This window comes from Vespa crabro, chromosome 14 (genome assembly GCF_910589235.1).
Source record: "Vespa crabro chromosome 14, iyVesCrab1.2, whole genome shotgun sequence".
Classification (NCBI taxonomy): domain Eukaryota; kingdom Metazoa; phylum Arthropoda; class Insecta; order Hymenoptera; family Vespidae; genus Vespa; species Vespa crabro.
In genome coordinates this window covers 3,707,562-3,729,142 of record NC_060968.1, presented here as the reverse complement: position 1 = coordinate 3,729,142, position 21,581 = coordinate 3,707,562, and the positions used below count along the sequence as shown (strand labels likewise).

General features: G+C 34.0%; 1 protein-coding gene across 6 annotated transcripts in view; it reads right to left on the bottom strand.

The window, feature by feature from the left end:
- The window catches only part of LOC124429127 (optomotor-blind protein), a 128,248-nt gene extending 108,487 nt beyond the window's left edge, over positions 1-19,761 (bottom strand). Inside the window, exons 1-2 of one of the 6 annotated variants that reach the window (XM_046973992.1) lie at positions 16,936-19,761; positions 7,128-7,452 (exon numbers count right to left, since the gene is read on the bottom strand). In XM_046973992.1, the coding sequence (XP_046829948.1) occupies positions 7,128-7,452; positions 16,936-17,755 (1,145 nt within the window). In that variant the 5' untranslated portion in view covers positions 17,756-19,761. The remainder of the gene's footprint in view (positions 1-7,127; positions 7,453-16,935) is intronic. The other 5 variants (XM_046973990.1, XM_046973994.1, XM_046973991.1 and 2 more) reach the window with 5 other exon arrangements.
- Between the last annotated feature and the right edge of the window lie 1,820 nt (positions 19,762-21,581).

Here is a 21,581-nt window from a genome sequence, read left to right as displayed (position 1 = left end):
TAATATTAATTTTATTCTAATAGAAGTATTTTTAGGAATTTTACGACCGATGTTACAACAATCGTGGCTAATTAGAATAATCAGCTTATTTCAAGAAAGGAGATTATTTGAAGAATCTCACTTATTACCTTGTTTTAAGAAAATTCCACGGATTCATTATCATTTAAAGAGACAATAACAGAAAAAAAAAAAAAAAAAGAAAAAAAAAAAGAAAAAAAAAATGCGAGAAAGAAGAAGAAGAAGAAGAAGAAGAAGAAAAAAGAGAAAAAGAAAAAGAAAAAGGGTCAGGAGGAGATATTAACGATGACAAAGATAAATTTCGTTAAGCCTATTACACAAAGATTCGAGTGGCTTGCGCCCTCTTTCTCGAATGTCATTTTACGGTTTGTTTGCCCTTAGAATTTGTCGAGACGGCCAATTTGATTTAAAAATCAAAGAAATTAAATCAAAGACGAAACGCGGGTGTTAAAAAACGATCTATCTTCACCCTTTTCTTCCATCTATGTATGTACGTATCTATAAATATATATCTGGTATTTCTTTTTCTTTTAAAAGTATAAAGAGAGAATGAGACTTGTGCCGATACACATAAGCATAGAATTATTACGATGTAATTATCTTAGCACGTATTTACATTCTAATTGCGATTCCAATCGGATTTAATTAATTATAGAAAACAATTATCGATCGATTATACGATTCATCGATCGATCAGATTTCTCTCGATCGTTTTTTTTCTTTTTTTTTTTTTTTACTTATAATTCGATCTCCTTTATCTACTTATATCTGCTTATCCAATTGTTGATCTGTGTTTCCTATCTTTTAATTTCTTTTCCAATTGTTTTTTTTTTTTCTTTTTTCATCTTCTTCTTATTTTTTTTTCTTTTTTTTTTTTTTTTTTTCTAATTATTCTCATGCATGGAAGGAAAAAAGATGTGCAACGACGATAAAGGCACGATTTAATTACGATGCCGAATGGACTCGCTTAATTGCTCGCAATCGAATTAACGCGTTAACTTTAGCTAATCTTTTAACAATGATCGTAACGCCCGTTCTCCACTCTCTCGCACTTCTTTTATTCACAATTTCTGTAAATGGAGATGAACGTTTATTTATACCTGCGATGTGATATATTAATTGGGATTAATTAACGTAGGAAATAATTGCCATCACGTTTTACTGTCGAGAGACGGAGAAAGAGAGAGAGAGAGAGAGAGAGAGAGAGAGAAAGAGAGAGAGAGAGAGAAAATGATCAACTAGCAAGTTGAAGAAGAAATTCATCTTCGTTGTAAGAAAAAAAGGTATAATTACAAATGAATATAAAATATAAAAGACGTGAGTGCTTTACGAATATTATTCGTGAAAATTTTGCTTTAAGGATGACGAAAAGAAGATACATTAAAGGAAAGAAGAAAGAAAAAGAAAAAAGAAAAAGACAAAAAGTGGAAGAAGAAGAGAAGGAAAAAAAAATGAAAAATGAAAAGAAAGAAAAAAAAAAAAAAGGAACGAATAAAAGAGATTGTGCAAACATTAATTTATAAAAAGGGAAAACGATGCCGGGCATTTATACGAAAATTAAGCGATGTATGGGGACCCATTAAAATAAGGAAAAAAAAAAAAAAAAAAAAAAAGAAGAAGAAGAAGAAGAAAAAAAGAAAAAAGAAAACAGAAAAGAAAAGAAAAGAAAAAGAGAGAGAGAGAGAGAGAGAGGGAAAAGAGGAAGGAGAGAGAAAAAGAGAAGAATAAAAAAAAACGAAGAAGGAGAAAGAAAAATATCTTGAAGAAAAAAATGATCGTTGATCTGGTTTCACTCACCCTCTTCGATAATTCGTCAACGAAAAGAGAGACGGTACGTATGTGTATATATAAGGTGAATACGTTTGAATATATATGTACGTATGTATGTGTGTGTTTATGTGTGTGTATGCGTGACCGGAGGCTGTTGAATGGCCGGCAATTTGGGCAGGTAGCAAAGAAGGGATGAGGGGAAAAAGGGGAGGCAATTTTTGAGGCCCAGTTCTCCTTCGAGTAGTTCTCCATCCTTTTCTATCTCTTCCTTCCCCCACTTTCTCGGCCTTCGAAAGTCCGCAAACCACACGACTCAACGAAAAGAGCGAGAGAAAGAGAGAGAGAGAGAGAGAGAGAGAAGCTTAAGGGTTTGTTTCGCAACGGGCCCAGGTAATATCTCGTTTAGAAAGATTACAGGTTCGAGAAGAGGCTGCCAATGTATAAAACAAACATCGTTAAGGCAGCCCTATACTTAAGACTTTCTATCTCTCTCTCTCTCTCTCTCTCTCTCTCTCTCTTCCTCTTTCTCATTCTCCCTTTCTCTCTCTCTCTCTCTCTCTCTCTCTCTCTCTCTCTCTCTCTCTCTCTCTCAGTTCTTCTCTTTTACATTCTTCACCACCCTCGACATTATGTATTACATATTAATATATATTGTATGTGTACTTGGTTAAATAAGAACAGAAAACATAGATTAGTATGTTTATACATTTATATACTTTATATATACTTATGTATATAGTTTATATATATATATATATATATATATATATATGTGTATGTATGTGTATGTATGTGTATGTATGTATGTATATATGTATGAAAATATGTTTTTGTGATTAATGTGAATTTTGAAAAGGGAAAATTATTATAACTTTATTAATCCTGTTGTCTTATGTATTATATCATAGAGTTTATGTATTAATTATATATAAATAATACAAGGATAAGCGTATTACAATGGAGGATTATCTGAAAATTTTTCATAGAAATAAATAGAAAGAGAAAATTTATGGATTTCTTTCTTTTCTTTTTTTCTTTTTTTCGAGAGGAAAAACTATCATATACTATTATTACGTATATACATACATACATGCATACATATGTAAATAAATGTATATATTTTTTTGTCTCTTAATGATAAGTGTGTTATATATATATATATATATAGGGTGTTCAAAGGAAACGATGAGTTTCGTGGAATAATCTAATTGGACTTTTTTTTAATCGGTTGTAATCGGTAATATCGTATTATCAACGCGACGGAATAACAAGATCGAAAGATTCTAATGAAAATTGAATTTAGTATTGTGGAATATTGATAATTATGTTATTGGTACTGGATGGAATTTAAGTGATTTCTTGTAAATCTTTGGCATAAGAACGTCTTATAACATCGATTAGATGAGTCAGAAATTTATCAGGAACGCTTGTAAATGGTTTTACTTGCGTAATAACGTGTTAAACGCATGAACATTTTTCACGGAGATCACTATACTCGATTATTCGCTCGAGGCTTGTACCTTGGTTGTTGCTTCGTTCCTTCTTGTCGGTGTTAAATCGTGTTCGATTTCTCTCTCTCTCTCTCTCTCTCTCTCTTACTCCCTCTGTACGTGATTTACTTTTTCTTTTATTTATTTATTTTTTCTTTTTCTTTTTTTCTTCTTCTTCTTCTTCTTCTTCTTTCAAGCACCCAGAACTTATTAGGAGTCTTAAGTCGAAACGTCCTCGAGATCAACGACGAGCTTTGCTACATGCGTACACGCGTCTTGTACATTTCCAGTAGGTCACGAGAATGCACATACGCATGTTCCACAATGATACGTGTGTCTGCTCGTGTGTGTGTGTGTGTGTGTGTGTGCGTGTGACATAGAATATATACTTACTCTACATAGAAAAAAAAAAAAGAAATATATATATATATATATATATATATATATATATATATATGTATATATGATAGAGTGCTATATCGAGTTCTATATCGAGTCAAGTTTACAGAGAAAAAAATAAAAAAATAAAAAAAAAAAAAAAACAAGAATATCATTCGTTTTTGATTTGTCTCTGATAATTCTAATCAATATGCGAATATAAATCGAATGTCTTAATCGTCAAAATTTGTTCAAATGATTAATGACAATTTATAGAGATATTTATCGTTCTTGCGTATTCGTTTTGATAAATCCAAATTACATGTTATTGTTAATAAAATTTTCTAAGCACTAATCGATCGATAGGATTATTTAGAAAAAAAATTGGGCGAAAAGAATTAATGCGAGAAAGAAGTCATACGATGAAAAGAAGATAGAGAGAAAGAACTATATTGACATTTAAGGAAGAAAGAAAGAAAAAAATAAAAAAAAAAAAAAGAAAAAAAAAAGAAAAAAAAAAGAAAAAAGAAAAGAAAATAGAAGTTATTCTTTTTTCTTTTTTTTTTTTTTCATTTTCTTTTTCTCTTCTTTTCTTTCTTTTCTTTTTTTAAAGTTATAGATACAGAGAATAAGTTTTGTAATGTCAGCGACTAACGATAAGTTTCTTTACGTTTCTTTAAGATAGAAAAGCAACGTAACACATAACGTGGCATTCTAACGTTCTCTTTCTCTTTGTGGTAGAAACGACTGCTTAATGCGCAACTACAGACCACCGGAGTTTATGCTAGATATCTACTGTAATCATGCGAAAGTCAGCGACGAACAACGAGACGGTACGAATTTGTACGAGTTACCAGCTTAAAAATTAACAATAATAACTATGAATGGACACATCAAAAGGTTCGTCTATACACGTTCTAAGACTATAGTACTTGTAAATGAAACTTAAAAAAAAAATATTTTGTTCTATAAAAATACTTTTCTTTTGTCCTTGTATATATATCCCCGATACGCATATATGCATTTACAAAGAAAAGAAAAAAAAAAAATAATAATAAAAGAAAAGAAAAAAAAAAGGAAAGAAAGATAGAAAGATTCAATTATTTTAAAAATTATAAAATAATTATTTACCCATTATTTACGTGTATGTATGTGTAAATGTAAATTTTTAATATTTTTTTATCTTGAAAAGCCAGAAGGAGAAAAGCATTTAGAAATTAATTCGAAAGACTTTTTGATACGTCGTTGAAAAACAAAAAAAAAAAATATATATATATATATATGAAAAGGAAAGAATTAACGTTTAGAGATGAATTTAGAAACGTTCGCGAAAAATATATACGAAGGAGTAAAATATTGTTTTACAGATGATCTTAAATAATTTTGCACGCATTCATTTTAGATAGATCTATCAAACAAATAAAAATAAAAAAAAAAAAAAAAGAAAAAAAACGCGCTAAAGAAATTATTTAGAATCGTTTAGAAAAGTATGACCTCATTGATAAGAATTATTAAATCTTCTTACAATTTTTCTTAGAGCTAATAATATAAGTGCTCGTTTATAAGGGCAACGAAACATAGGAAATAATTAGAATTGAAAGAAAACAAAAACAAACAGAAAAATGAAACAAAATAAAACAAACAATAAAGAAGGAAAAAAAATTCTATAGAGAGAGAGAGAGAGAGAGAGAGAGAGAGAAAAAGAAATAAATGATGATTAGTCGGCATCATTGTTCATTAGATCGACATTAAGGTTAAGAAATCTGTGTTTCTATTCGACCAGATTAATAGAAAACAACCCTTCATTACTACACCTATAGTAAGATACAGAGGGATAGAGAGAAAGAGAGAGAAAGAGAATCCCCAATGGCAAATCACGATTTCCCTTTCTCGCGATACTAATGACGCAAATTAGGAGAGCAAAGCCCAAAATCCACGTGCGAGTTTCGCCTGGTTCTCTGTATAGATTGTAAGAGAAAGGGAGACAGAGATCGAGAATACTCTGCTTACAATCGAGAGAGAGAGAGAGAGAGAGAGAGAGAGAGAGAGAGAGAGAGAGAGAGAGAGATAAAGAGAGATAAAGAGAGGATTAGAGCAATGTAGTATCGTATACACGTACAACAGGACACTATGACATTCAAAGATTAAATCCATCCGATATATTCACTCATAAAAGGCAGCAACATAGACAGACAGAGTGACAAACATAAAAACATGTATACCATGAACTCACAAGCGCACACACACACACACACACACACACACAGAAAGACAGACAGACAGAACGTATGAACATTCGTATAAATGTATATATAATTAAATAATAGGAATGTGAAGCAGATACATATTTATTGTTTAAAAAAATTGGAGTACAACGTGTATATATATATATATATATATATATGTATGTACGTACGTATAAATGTGAAGGAACGAATATGAGAATATTGACAAATCGACACAGTTAAGATCGACACATACACATACAAAAAGAGAGAAAGAGAAAGAGAGAAAGAGAAAGAGAGAAATATGTGAATGTAAACGCTAGCGCAAAAACACGCACCTGTACGCGTCGCACATGAAATATGTAAAGGTATATGCTCACCCTTTTGCCAGGCGCGTGCTCTATTCTCAGCTATTATAGTTTTCAGCTCGTGTCTATCTAGCAGCCAGTTCTAAGCCTAGTCGTCGCGGAAGAACGCGCTTTTCCATTCTTTTTAAATTACTTACCGGCCTATTTCTTTATCTCTATCTCTATCTCTATCTGTAGTTCTCATTCTATCTCTCTCTCTCTCTCTCTCTCTCTCTTTCTGTCTTTGTTCTACCCTATCCAGTCTTTGCTTTTATTCTAGAATCTGATAGGTTCTATGGGTTTGTATAAACTATGATCGTTCGAGTTTACTTGAAAGGATGAAAAGTGGGATATAGATGAACCTCCAGTTACTTCTGTCACTAACTTGTTATAAAACATTCAACAGCATATTTTCAATAATATTGTTATAATAAAGTAAACGATATATGTTTCGCTTGTCGTTCATCGGGAATATTTTCTAAAAGGGATCATATCAATGATGAAAAATTTTCTCCGATCGACACCCCGTCATATAGAATATATTCATATTCTAATATGATTTAAAATGATATCGATAATAATCCACCATTTTATGGAATGTTTGTCGATGATAAAGAGATATGATAAAAAGAAAAAAAAATATCATTTGGCATTGCTCGTTTTGATTTATGAAACAAAAAGGAACATCTTTCTGAATGAAAAAATATCCATCAATATTTCTAATGATCGATGAAATAAGATTTCAAGGTACAAAATCCAAATATTTGCCTTAACTAATAGCTTAACAATATAATTATATATATATTAGAGAAAAAAAAAGAAGAAGAAGAAGAAGAAGAAAAAAAAAAAAAAGAAAAAGAAAAGAGAGAAAATAAAATTACAAATTGATCGAAACTTACCGGCCACTTTTGGTAATGACCATTTCCGTGCCAAGTTTATGAAACTTTTCCCAAAGTTCTTTCCCCTCTAACGTGACCTTAGGGTCATCGACAACACCATCTTCCTCTGGATGATGAGGTGGTACCAAAGGATGATGAGGTGCGGCTAAGGGATGATGCGGTGCCAAGGGATGCGGCGATGTATGCAGCATCCCTGGAGGTAAAGGTGGCCTGAGAGGCCTCATTGCTGGACCTCCAGGACCACCTTGATGATGATGATGTAATGCAGCTGCTGCCGCCGCCAGGACTGCTGCTTCTTCGGGTGTATGCGGACCCAGTCCTAAACCTAACAAATATATATATATATATATAGGTACAATGGTAAAAGAAAGCACAAAAAAAAAATCATTAACGTCAATCAATTTATATTTATAGATTTTATTTTGACATTTTAATGCCTTTCCTAATCGAAGGTATTATCGTCATTAAATTCATTTAAATCATTGTCAAACTTACCGGCCATATATCCGGTCATATTATATTTTCATTCATAAAGCTATCCGATAATCATAATCCGAACAAATCCATTATCCCTTATTCGACCTTAAGATTTAGAAAATCAGATAAGTAGTATATTTCTTAAGTACAATAAATGTAATATAACTATTTCGTATTATCGTCAAAACCAATCCTTTTTGAATGATTTAAAAAGGGAAATTTATCTTTGAAAAAAAAAAAAAAAAAAAAAAAAAAAAAAAAAAAATCGATAGGGTAATAAATTTCAAAATTTTCTATCTTATCATCACTTTGAAATCTTTCAAATTTATTTGTGGCAACTGAAGCTTAACCGGATATATATATATATATTATAACTCTATAGTTTTAAAAGCGTGATCGTTCATTTGGAAAAGAAAAAAAAAAAAATAAAAGAAAAAAGAAAAGAAAAGAAAAAGCATCAATTTTATCCTGCCAAAAATGTCCTTTCGAAAAGTTCCAAATAATGAAAGAAATAATAATGGCCGTTCGAATGGATAATCCTTTAATTTTCTTTTTTTTTTCTTCCCTTTCAACAACTATACTCATAAATATTTCTCATTCTCTTTTCATTTGTTTTTTTTTTTTTTTTTTTTTTTTTTTTTTTATTTCCATACTTTGTACTCGCACGTTTAAAATAAACTCTCTTTGATCAAGAAATAAGAGGAAAAAGAAGAAAAAGAAGAAGAAGAAGAAGAAGAAGAAGAATAAGTCGAAAACTTTCCAAAGAAGCTTCTTCTATTCTCTTTTCTTTTTACCTACCCTCCCCATCCTCCCCTATCCCGCTTAACCTCCATCCCCTCTTTATTTTTTTTTTTTTTTACCCTCAACATCCCGTTCACGTTACCTCACCTAGAGTAAGAGAGAAAGAGAGAGAGAGAGAGAGAGAGTTTCTACTTACCCTCTCCATTTCTCTATCTTTTTTACGAGCTCTAAAATGTAAATTCTCTTTCGGAAGAGCTAAACGTTTGCAAATATAACCATACTATAGATACTCTTGGTACGAAATAGACGAAGGAGACGCGAGGACTTAAATATAGAATTGACGTATTCGTTCTCTTCTTAGGTCAATGGAGCAGCAATCTATCTGTTCTAACAATTATCCTATTCGACGTATGATCATGAACGTTTATTTATCGCCAGATGCGAAGTATAAAGATAAAGAGAGATAGAGACAGGGAGAGAAGAAAAGAGAGAAAGAGAGAGAGAGAGAGAGAGAGAGAGAGAGATTCTCTTAATGAGAATTATTAACATGGCTTAAAATTGTTTCTTTTATTTTTCTTTTTCTTTTTCTTTTTTTCAAGACAGCATCGATTAGAAACATGTGTTTTCGACGTGTGTGCAAACGTGTTCTCTCTATTATTATAATTTAGATTATTATAAATTACATTATAAAAAATTTATTTGTACATTTATTTCCTTTTGTTTTTTTTTTTGTTTTTTTTTTGTTTTTTTTTTTTTTTTTCAATCTACAATTTCATTTAAGAACCATTTGGCATGATTAATTGTCGAATGTGCCGTGAAGATAATATTCTACGACTGACTGTGTTACAAACAAAAAAAAAAGACAAAAAAAAAAGAAAAAAAGATTAAGAAAAAAAGCAAGGAAAAAAAAAAGGAAAAGAAAAAAATCAATTAAATCAATGAATTAACATAGACCTTACGTAATTGTAAATTTACACGTCGATTCCAGTTAAATCGAATTTAAGATTAATCGCACGTACATTGTCGAAAATTAATTAAACTAATGATTCTCGTCTAAACGACGATAACATTGGCTTATTCGTTAATACAAAAAATTCAAAATCCAATGATAAATATTTACAATAATGACTTATAAAATATTCACGTTATTCTCTCTCTCTCTCTCTCTCTCTCTCTCTCTCTCTCTCTCTCCTTTTTTTTTGAATAATCAATCAAAAATATATCGATTCGAAAAGTTAAATCCATAAAACATTTTTCCAACAGATCGATTTCTTTGGATTCTCTTTATTTTCCTGATTAATTAATCGCATATTCATCATAAAAAAGAAAAAAAAAGAAAAAAAGAAAAAAGAAAAAGAAAAAGTTAAGACAATTAACAAATGTATTTTAATCGACCGACATCCCGTATGTCTACGTAATTTTCAAACTGATTAATTAATCAATAATTTATAAATTGGAAAAGTATATTCCTGAAGGGATTGGTATAATCGTGTAATAATTTTCTCAATCATGATTCAATAACGATAATTCACCTATTACATGGATAAGTTAGAATTGAACATCTACAGGAAAGTTTGTAATATATCTATCTACCTATCTATCTATCTAACTATATATATATATACATATATATATATATATATATATATATATATATATATTTATCTATCTATCTATCTATCTCTGTCCGATTAAAGCAATAGCTCATATTTAACTAACGACTCGTTTAATGTCTCGCGACGTGCCACGGCTTCCTGAATTTCCTTTCCATTTCGATTAATTACATGGAAAGGTGCGCGCGAGCGCACGCTGTTTATCGTAAAAATGTTTAAAACCTGTTGCACGTGGAGTTAACGTAGGAAGCCGTTAGCTTGTTGCCGTTGTTGTTTCTGTTTCTGTTTCTGTTTCTGTTTCTACCGATCGACGATATACCTACGTGTTAATCATCGCATTAATCGCTTTTATATCTTTCTCATGTAAATCGAGTTTATTTGTTCTTTTTGTTAATGCAGTAGTAATTATCGAGCTTTTGTGATATATCGAATATGTACACACACACACACACACACACACATACACACACATATATATATATGCATACATACATACATAACCGCAACAAACACGTACACGCATAGATTTACACGGTTTACGTTTATATAAAATTTTCTCTTTCATTTATTTCACTCTCATTATTATTACTACGTTGTATTTGTAAAGAGAGAAAACGTTATGAGAATGGTGGAAATAGTATTGACACGTCACGTTTAATTAATCCAACGTGTTTTCATGCTCTTCGTGATTTTAACTAATTTTTCTTTTCTTTCTTCTCTTTTTCTCTTTCTGTTTTTGTTTTTTTCCTTTCCTTTTGTCTGGAATTTTCCTTCTCTTTTTTTTTCCTTTTTTTTCTTTCTTCTTTCTTTTTTTTTTTTTTTTTCTTTTTTTCAATATAAATGCATCCGATTATGTATCGAAACGTTTTTGAATGTATACAGTAAGAAGAGATAAAAAAAAGTTTATCTATATGATATTTTTATATTAGACTTTGAGTTTGATAAATTGAGATGTTTATCTATAAAATTATGTACGCACGTGTGTGTGTCTGTGTGTGTTATTAACATATTTTTTTTCTTTATATTATTATTTTTATGATTGTTCATATGTCATTTTATTTTTAATTAAAATAAATCTCATAATCTCATATATCTAGAACATTTTTCCCAATGTGACAACTTAAAACAGAATTGAATTAAAATTAATTTTTCTCAGGAATAATTGACGTCTCATTTTTATCATTATTATCATTATTATTATTATTATTATTATTATTATTATTATTATTATTATTATTAATAAAAATTATTTATGATAATAATAAAAGTGTATTTTAATAGAATGAAGATGACGTTTCTAAACGTACGATTTCTAAACGACGATTGAACGTTCTCGTAGACAAATAGAAACGTTTATTTTTTATTATTTTTTTATATATATTTTTTTGTTTTTGTTTTTTCTCTATTGTTACACAAGGAAAGAGAGAAAGAGAGAGAGAGAGAGAGAGAGACACAGAGAGAAAACAAAATCGGCACGCGAGAATAAATCTATATGGTTTCTTCGAGCGCACAACGTAAGCTCGAAAAATAATAAAATCGAATTCACGAAGTTTGTTATCCGTCGATCGTAATTTTTATTTCGTTTCTTCATTTCATTTATTGTTTCTTTTTTCTTTTTTTTTTTTTTTTTTTTTTTTTTTTTTTTTTTGTTGTTCGGTAGCACATTTTTATTATTTTAATGTCCCCCTTTTTTTTTCCCTTTCTTTGCTTTTTCTTTTTTTCTTTTTCTTTTTTTTTTTGTTTCACCTGAAATCGTACCTACGAAACTATCTCTACAAATCGATTTGAAAAAAATGTTTCTCGATTTTTTATCGGGATGTATGTATTTCTTTTTTTTTCTTTGTTTTTTTTTCTTTTTTTTTTTTTTTTTTCTTCTTTTAACTCTTTCGAGAGAAACGCAATCGAAATTGTTTAAACATTTCACTTAGAAAACAGAATTGTATTTTTATCGCACATTTTTGTTTGCCATCGTTATTATGTCCCAATGGAATATTAAAAACTGGCCTTTCAGATCGAAAAATATGTCGATTTCAAATCGACGAAAAAAAGGTTATACGATTTTCTAACGAAACTTATTCAAAAATTTATTTATAATTTCTTAAGATTCGTAGCTTAATGATTCTTCTTCTTTCTTTCTCTCTATCTAATCTCTCTATCTCTTTTTTTCTTCAAATAATTTTAACATTGATAAAAAGGGAAATGCAGGTTTAAAGGGCCGTTTGAACGTTGAGCAAAATAAAACGAATGATTTGTATAAAATAAAAATAAAATGTCACGATCTTTCCTCGTATTTTTCTTTTTTTCTTCTTTTTTTTTTTTTTTTTTTTTATTTATTAAACAAGAAGGCAATGAAAACGTTTTGATGAATCTAGATCAAAGGGAAACACTCTACTCTATCGTTTTCTTTTTATTCGTCCATTAAAGTAAAAGCTGACGATGAGTGTTACATAAAAAATTGGATAAAATATTAACGAGAGTTTTCAAATTTAAAAACAAAATAATAGCAATAAAAAAAATATATATATGCGTGTGTGTGTGTGTGTGTGTTTTTGTGTGTATGTGTGTAGATATTAAGTTTTATATAACTTTATGAAGAAGATTTAATTGTTTTAACAATTTATAAAATAAAATTCGAAAATATGCGAAAGAACTTACGACGAGCATTGATTTGTCTCTTTGCACGACGATGTTCTTTTATATTTTATGGGGAGAAAAAAAAAAAAGAAAAAAGAACAACGAAACGAAAAGAAAAAAAAAAAAGAAACAAGAAAAGATAAAATTAACGATTTCAATTAATATCTATAAGTTCTTATGCTCATTAAGAAGAATAATTAAGAAAAATATTATCATCGAAAGAAACGTTTCTAACGAGACATTTATATTCGAAATAATGTCGTACGATAAAAAAAAAACGTAATATTTTCATCTAATATAAATTATACGAAATAAACAAATCAACGGATTTAAAAACGAACGTACGTATTTATTCGATCACGGACAATGCTCAATCAGATTTAGAATATAATCGGAAAATCTTTTTATTAGTAAAATATTAAAAAAAATTTTCTTCGTTTTTTTCCTTTTACACGGATAAATGTTCGCTTTGTATGAACGAAAAAAAGAAAAAAAGGACAAACAAACAAACAAACAAACAAATAAAAAAAAAAAAAAAACGAGAAAACAAAAAAAAATCGACTAAATATCACAAATCGTTAATTTTCGTATCTAGAACAAGCCGAAAAAAGGCACGAGAGTACATTTCATCATTTCGCAATCGAATTCTTTTTTTGTTTCTTTCTTTTTTCTTCTTTCTTTTTTTTTTTTCTTCTTCTTTCCCCCCCCCCTCCCTTTTTTTTATAGTCCGAGGAAGGTTGAAAAATGGCTGCCAAACGAGTTTCCGTGAGCGGAGACTTTTCCATCGAGAAAAATATCTCCTTCGGCGTTACCGAAGCTTCAAACGCGCCGACATTCTCGCTTTCCCGATCCTATGTTCTTCGTATGTACATATATGTAGATATATATATATATATATATATATATATATATATACATGTGGATGTATATGTGTACACGTGTGTACGCGTGTGTGAATTTGTATGTAAGTTAGTTTAAGCATATGGCATATTAATAATTTCAAAAATGTTGAAGGACTAACGATAGCGACGCTTATTGACAAGAACCTTACGCGATAATTCGCGTTTTGTTATCGCGAATAATAAATAATCGTTTAAGTGACGTTCGTTAACGATATTGACGTCAATGATTTTTCAAGGATATTCAAATCCTTTTTGAAAAGTTTTATTATAAAAGGGACGTATTAAAAATCGTTCGAATAATAAAAAAAGAAAAAAAAAAAAAAAACAAAACTGAACAAAACAAAAAGAAGAAGAAGAAGAAGAAGAAGAAGAAGAAGAAAGAACAAAAAAAAAAAAAAAGAAACATATTAATCCAAGTTAGACACGAATTATTTCTTATTACTGAAATAAAAAAAAAAAGAAAAGAGGAACAAAAAAAAAAATTTACGATTTAAGAAATTAATTAATTTCAAATAATTTAATATCGTTGAAAGTAAAATTTATCCTTTTTAAAAAGTAGATAGAAAAGAAAGGATAATAAAGAGAGAGAGATAGAGAGAGAGAGAGAGAGAGAGAGAGAGAAGGGGAATAAACGTAGAAGAATTATTTTCTTCTTCTAATGTACTCTAATTATATTTAAACACGTGTGTATAAAATTAGTATAATTTCACCTTCAAAGTATAAAAATATGAGAGATAATATTTTCAAATAGAAAAACAAAAGAAAAAGAGAGAGAGAGAGAGAGAGAGAAAGAAAGTGACAAACGTCGAGCGATTATTTCTTTCTTTCCTATTTGTAACGAATTGAAAAGAAAAAAAGAAAAGAAGAAAAAGAAAAAGAAAAAAAAAATAGAAATACTAAATAATACATAATCGATTCAAAGTTATAATTTGATACAAATTTTCTTGGAAATTAAGGCCTAACAATTATTAATCTTATAGATAATAATTAGATCGAGTAGAGAACTAAGTAAGGAAAAGAAAAAAAAAAGAAAAAAAAATGTAAAGTAAATAAATTAGAAAGAACGCGAAAGGTGAAAAAAAAAAAGGAAACAGAAAAGAAAAAATGAAGAGAGAAAACAAGAAAATTGAAAAATTAACAAAATTCAAAGTATCAGAGAAGAAGATAGATTTTCTATTTCGTCTAAATCATTTCATTTCTATCGTTTTAAGATCTCGTTATGTATTCGTCGTATCTAACCGGTTGACACGAGTTTTACGCGCTCACGTCTTCGTACAAGCGCGGCAAAAGAAACGCACAAGTTACACGCACCGAATTTCGAATGCTCGAGACGTCGGACATGCCCTTGGCAAGATTAATCGTCACTCTACCTACGGTCACTTGGACGAGAGCCCAAGACTAGAAAAGTGAAGGGAGAAAGATCTTCTTTTTCCCTTTCCCTCCCACCCTCTCCTTCTCTCACACACAGACACTCTTTCTCTCTCTCTCTCTCTCTCTCTCTCTCTCTCTTTTTCTCTAATTTATTAAAAAACAAAAATATATATATATATTTTTTCTTTTTTTTTTTTTGCAATAACAAGTCAACATAATACGAGTTCTGACAAAAGAATTATTCGTACTTATGTAGACGATCGTTTCTAATCCCGTTGACAACAATGAATTATTACCAATGGATTAGAAATTTTTAAAGACGACAATAGAAAATATTTAATTCCAATGTTATCCAAATAGATTTCTTAAGAAATACAAAATACATTTATAACTTTTGAACGATATTATAGTAATAATTTGCAACAAGTATTTTGACAGAATTTAATTAAGATTTTAAATTGGATAAGCGTATTAAAATTTTAACTTTGACAAGTTAAGAGTTATATATATATATATATATATATATATATATCATTAGAAAATATTTGAATAATGTAGAAATAGTCAAATACGCGTGAAGATCGTCGCAATAATTTTGAAAAGGGATTTAATCGAAATAATATCAATATATTCGAATTGAAAATATTAGATTATGAAAGATATAATCAAATGTTATTCAATTCGTTAAAAATAATAATAAATAATTCATTTCTTGAAACAATCTTTGACGAATTGAATGATATAAATAGATCCTACAGAGATCTAAGAAAATTGAATTTATTTTATCGATTCTTTTAAATATATATTTATTTAATATATAGTAGGGAATAGAAATTTAGAACGACGGAGAATATCTTTGATCGATGATTTAATCTTCAAAATGAAATATCGTTGAATAATTCATTCTTTCGACAAAATAATATCAAACGTATGGAAGAAAAATGTCAGGAAAACTTTTTAATTGAATTAATTAAATAATATCGAAACAAACAATCGGTCCTACCGGTACCGAAAAATGAAAAATATCAAATATAAAATTTGCACGGTCAATTGCCGGACGTAGTAAATAGAAAATAATACGTATCAATGCGAACATACGTATCGACGCGATTAATTCATCATTTAAGTTAACGAAGAGAAATAAGTAGTTTACGGCGGATGAAGTGGACGTATATAATAATGCGATGTCAGATAAGACAACGTAGGATGAACAACGGCATTATCGGTCTTAAAATCCAACAACACCTGTCCCTTCTATCTTTCTCCTTGTTTTTTTTTTTCTTTTTTCGAAGAAAAAGAAAAAGAAGAAGAAACAAACTTTTTCCTTCGAACGAGAAGAAAAGTAATATTAAAATAAGAAACTTTCTAATATTAGTTCAACAGAAATGATTTAGAAACGAGCTATAAAGGAAGAGTCTAAATCGCCATCTAAATTCTTATCAAAGAGAAATCCAAAATTATATTTCAACGTTGCATTTATGTTCGGCAGCTCATTTAACTCACCGAGATATGCCACATCGATTGCATTATCTCAGCCGACGTCATAACGTATTGCCGACGTATAAGCAAAACGAATTTTTTCCGCAGCGTCACAACCGCATTCTCGATCTTATCCCCTCCCCCTCCCTCACAAACACACATACATTTACTCTCTCTCTCTCTCTCTCTCTTTCTTTTTATCCGTCTATCCCTCTTTCTTCATTATTTCTCTCTCACTCTCTTTTTCTCTCTTTACATTGTTACGAACATTGCCCTTTACATATTGAACATGGAATTTTTCTTCGCGATAGAGAACTTTTCGTTGGTTATGATATTTTTTCTTTGAAAGATAACCGAACGGAGAAATATGATTCGTCGAATAATTAATATCATCGATGCCCTCGAGGCAATCAATGTCAAAGTCGTAAAGTGTCGTAAAAAAACAAGTCTATATAAAGATATAAGAGAAACGGGACGAATGAGAAACGGGACGATTCTTAAGATGACGATCTATTATTTAGCTCTAGGATAGAAGAAAAGATACGAAGGAAATAATTTCGATTTGTGGATTATTGAGTATTTTAATCTCACCTGGTGGCGTGATGCCGTGAGGATTAAGATGCGGATGATGATGAGGACTGGTTAATATAGCTTTGCCCTGAAGATGATGAGCCGTCGGTCCTGGTGAGCTAGTTGGCGGCAAATGAGCCGCCGGATTATAGAAACCAGCGGCTGCCAGTGCGGCAGCACTAAAGTAACTAGCAGCGGCAACAGCCGACGAGGGATGAGACAATTCCCTTTGAGTCGGTAAGGGTGGTGGAGTTTCGGGTGCTGCCGCTGGACTACCAGGTCCACCAGGTGGTGGTGAAGCGCTACCTTGAGACGAGGAACCACCTAAGATAGGCGGATGAGTGTTCGCAGCGGTTAATAAAGAGGAAACGCTAAAATCCGTTGGTCTTGGTGCAGCCGGTGCTGGTAAATGTTGTCCACCGGCCGTTGAGATATGGCCGTTAGGATTATTAGAAGTTGGTGCACCAGCTGCGAGAGGACCAGCGTTTCCTCCGCCGCTGGCAGCACCAAGTGGTCCACCACCGAGGGAGCTCGCAAGCGAGCTCGTCAACGAGCTTGCGAACGGCGAGTGCTGATTCAGAGCCGTCGCTGACGCGGGGTACGCCATCCCAGGCCCCCCCGCCTCGGCCCTCGGCCCCGTCTTCGCACCCTCGACCACGTTAGCCTCCAATTCTCTGCGTCTTAATCGTTGACCTACGACAATATCGTCCTTCAGGGAGGAAGAGTCCTCCTCCTCCTCCACCACCAACTCCTCGGGCCGTGTTCGCTGTTGCAGCGCGGAGGGTTGCGGAGTGCTGGCGCAGTGGGTACCCCTGCACGCTGTCTCCTGTTCGAATCTCATCGAGACGGGCGAGTGTGCCGAGTCGCGCGAGATTCCTCTTCGAGTGACTCAAACTCTCCTTTTTTTGTTTTTTGTTTGTTTGTTTGTTTTTTCCTTTAACCTTCCTTGCCTCTACCAACGACTTTTTTGCCTTTCTGTCTTGCGTCTCTCTCTCTCTCTCTCTCTCTCTCTCTCTCTTTGTTTTTTCTTTTTCGCTCTCTTTGATATTCCGCTGTGGATACCACGTGAGGCACTTGCTCTTATTCAACACCACGCTCTAACATATTCATAACATTTCCGTTCAGGAACGTCGAGGATTCTGATCCTTCGAACGTTCACGTCGTTTCCTACCAACGTGATGATTCACCCTCGCCTTCAACGACCCATCGATCCTTCCCTTCTTCATCTTCTTTCTCACTTCTCTCGACAAAGATCCTTTATGTTCACTATCGTTATTAGGTAAAACAATAACGTTATCGACGAAACTCTTTTATTCAAGCACTGTCACTTTTATTGCGTCGATCTGATTGCAACTACAGTCGCTCCCATTTTTAACAATCCTTTCACTATCTTTCAATTCACCAGAAGAATTACTTTTTTTCACTGTTTGCCCGTACACTATCTTGCTTCACGATTTTTACACAAAAGGATAGACAGAAGGATAAATAGATTTTTTGTATATATATATATATATATATATGTGTGTGTGTGTGTGTGTGTGTGTATGTGCGTGTTAGAGAGAGGGAGAGAGAGAGAGATTAGAGAAAGAGAGAGAGGGATAAAGGGAGGGAGAGAGAATGAAAATGATGAGGAGGCACGAGAACGTAGTCCACGCTCGAAGACGCCACCGTCCGACGGGCCGTGATCACACGAGAGAGAGAACGCGTCGTGAAGATTAACGTAGACACGAGACTAGGTAAACACCAGATCAGTAAAAACGTATTAATCTTGCTCCTGCCAAGGTACTACGAAGAATAATAGTAGTAGCAGTAGTAGTAGTAGTAGTAGTAGTAGTAGCAGTAGTAGTAGTAGTAGTAGTAGTAGAAGAAGAAAAAGAAGAAGAATTATCTCTCTCTCTCTCTCTCTCTCTCTCTCCCTCCCTCTGTTGAGCCGTTGTCTTTGCTTGAGGGTCTTCTTTGGCAGACAAGAATAGAATAAGAAAAGGAGAGAGAAAAAAGTTTTTAATATTCGATAGATAACGTTCGATGACTCGTTGGAAGTACGTTTCGACGACTAGGTGATATTATTGAAATTGAAAAAGGGAAAAATGAAGGGAAAGAAAAAAAAAAAAAAACGAGAACAACTTAAGAAACGAGTCTGTCTTTCCCTTTTGGACTCGAGTCTAAAACGTCGACTAGATCTGCCGGTGTGCTGTTGCAGAGAGAGAGCGGACGAAAGGTGTTACTTGGGTGGCGCCGCGATGGTCACTGAGCAGCGCTAGGATTGACACCTCCTCTGGGGGCTCACCCCCACACCTCCCGCGGAGGTGTTGGTGTGCTAAAGTCCCGTCCGGATTCGAGGAGAACGTGTGAGTGCGTGTCCCTGTGCGCTGCCGAGCGTGGTAGGGTGACTCTCTTGGTTGCTTAGGTATATGTGAATCGTCCACCAAGTGAATAATGTCCAAGTGTTTGTGCCTATGTATGTATAGGTGTATATGTGTGGGTTTCACTCTCACAAATACACTAATACACTGACTCCCAACGTACACACATGCGCGCACGAGAACGTAAAAGACGACGACAGTGGCGACGACTACGCCAACGACGATACGACACGACGACCACAACGACGTCGACGACGGCGGCGGCGGCGGCGGCGGCGGTGGCGGCGGCAACGATGACGACGACGAAGACGACGACGACGAGGAGAAGGACGGCGACACACAACACACAACGAGAGAACACACAACGAGAGAGAGAAAAGAGAGAGAACGGAGTGTGGCTGCGCCGCGGAACGGACGCGGGAGGCGTGAATGCTGGAGGGCAGCGACGCGAAGACTGAGGCCGTGCGGCGGGGGCTCCTCCTCCCTTCCCCTATTCCAACGTCGGCGACGGCAACGACAACGACGACGAGTTAACCGAGCTAGGGAGCTCCCTTGGACTTTGGTAGTGGGGACTTTGCCATCCCCACCAGTTTCCGTTTTAACTGAACGCGCGCGCGCACACCTCTCACATACACTTTCGAAGAAGCCTACCCTCTCTTTTCCCTTGTCGGTAAGAGAAGGATAGAGATACGGTGGCGCGTCACTCGAGCGAGAAGGTGGGGAAACGTCCTAGCACCTTCTCTCTCTCCTCCTGACCAGCCGTTGGGCGATAATGAGCGCTCCTAGCTCGGATTGGCGCCGGAACGCCAATCCGAACGGCGTTGCTCTCGACGCCTTTTCCGACGCTCCCCTTCTCTTCTCTTCTCTTCCCACACCTTACCCTGCTGCTCCTACTCCACAATCTCTTTCCTCTTTCTATCTTCAAATTATTCTCTTTCTCTCTCTTTCTGATCGACGATCTGATCGGAAGAGAACACGAGACCAACGACGAGAGTTATTCTTCCTACCGCCAACTTGGAGGAGAGTTGTCGTCAGGATCTCTCCTGGTGACGTACCGCTAGGGGCAAGAGGGGTAATCCAACTCCCACCATCATGCCAGCTAGGGTGTTAACCGCGAGTACGCCCATTAACACCCCGGAGTGGGCGGGGGCAGTTAGAGGGTAGGGAGGCAACAAGCACGATTCTACATTAAGCGACAGGACACCTTCGATGTTCCCCCCCACCACCCCCATTGTAGATCTACCCGATGTTGTAATTTTATTTAGAGACGATCAATTTTTTATCCGATAATATTCGTAAAGATCTTTGATGATTTTCTAAACTGATTCGATGCCTTCCTTCTTATTCATTTACTCATGTATTTTTGGATCTATATATACCGATCACTATGTCCTACATTTTGATCGTGAATATATCTGTCTAATTACGATTAACTTCCTCATTTTGATCATATTTAGAGAACTAACTCTTAAGATTGTATAATGCGCATTAAAAGATGAAAGAGTTCCAACGCAAGTGTGTTCAGAGATAGAGAGGAAAAGAGAAAGAGTATGTATGTATGTATGTGTGTGTGTGTGTGTGTGTGTGTGTGTGTGTGCGTGAGAGTGAGAGAGAGAGAGTTTATTTCGCTTGATCTTCATTCCAGTTTGAAAAGCTGACATTGAAAAAACTTTATTTGCGGCTTGGCTGGTTTGGCTTGCCTTTTACCGTGGAAACTCGGTTGAAAAGTTTAATCGTGCCAAAATTCGCACGACCCAGCAATGCGAATCCCTTTCTCTCTCTGTCTCTTTCTCTCTCTCTCTCTCTTTCTCTCTCTCTCTCTCTCGAGCGTATTGGCTCGCGTTTAACACGTACGGAAATCAGCGACGGAGGGGTAAACCTTTAGCTCCGCCTATTGGGTTCCACCACTCTTGGAGTTAAGTGCAGCAACGGTCTCTCGTATTGCTTCTCCCACTCTTGGAGTATTCACACGGCACCTTTCACGTTACTCCGCGTTTGCCTTCCCCGCCGTTGGTTACGCCCCATTTTATCCCACCCCGGAACAACTCTCAACTGACATATCACCACCACCAGCAAAACCACTATCAGCTTCGCTGGTACGGACGTTACGTCGAGCACGGCTTTTTCTACTTGCCGAGACCTCCTCGTCGTTCGTCCTTCGCGCCGCGGAGTGTTGCTGAGACGCCCAACATCGCGTCGCAGCAGTGTTGCCAAATCCGCGAAAACTTTTCCATCCGTGCGAGAGTAAGGACGATTCCCGAGAACGCGTTTAGCTAGAGGGAGGGAAAGTGTGTGTGAGGAGAG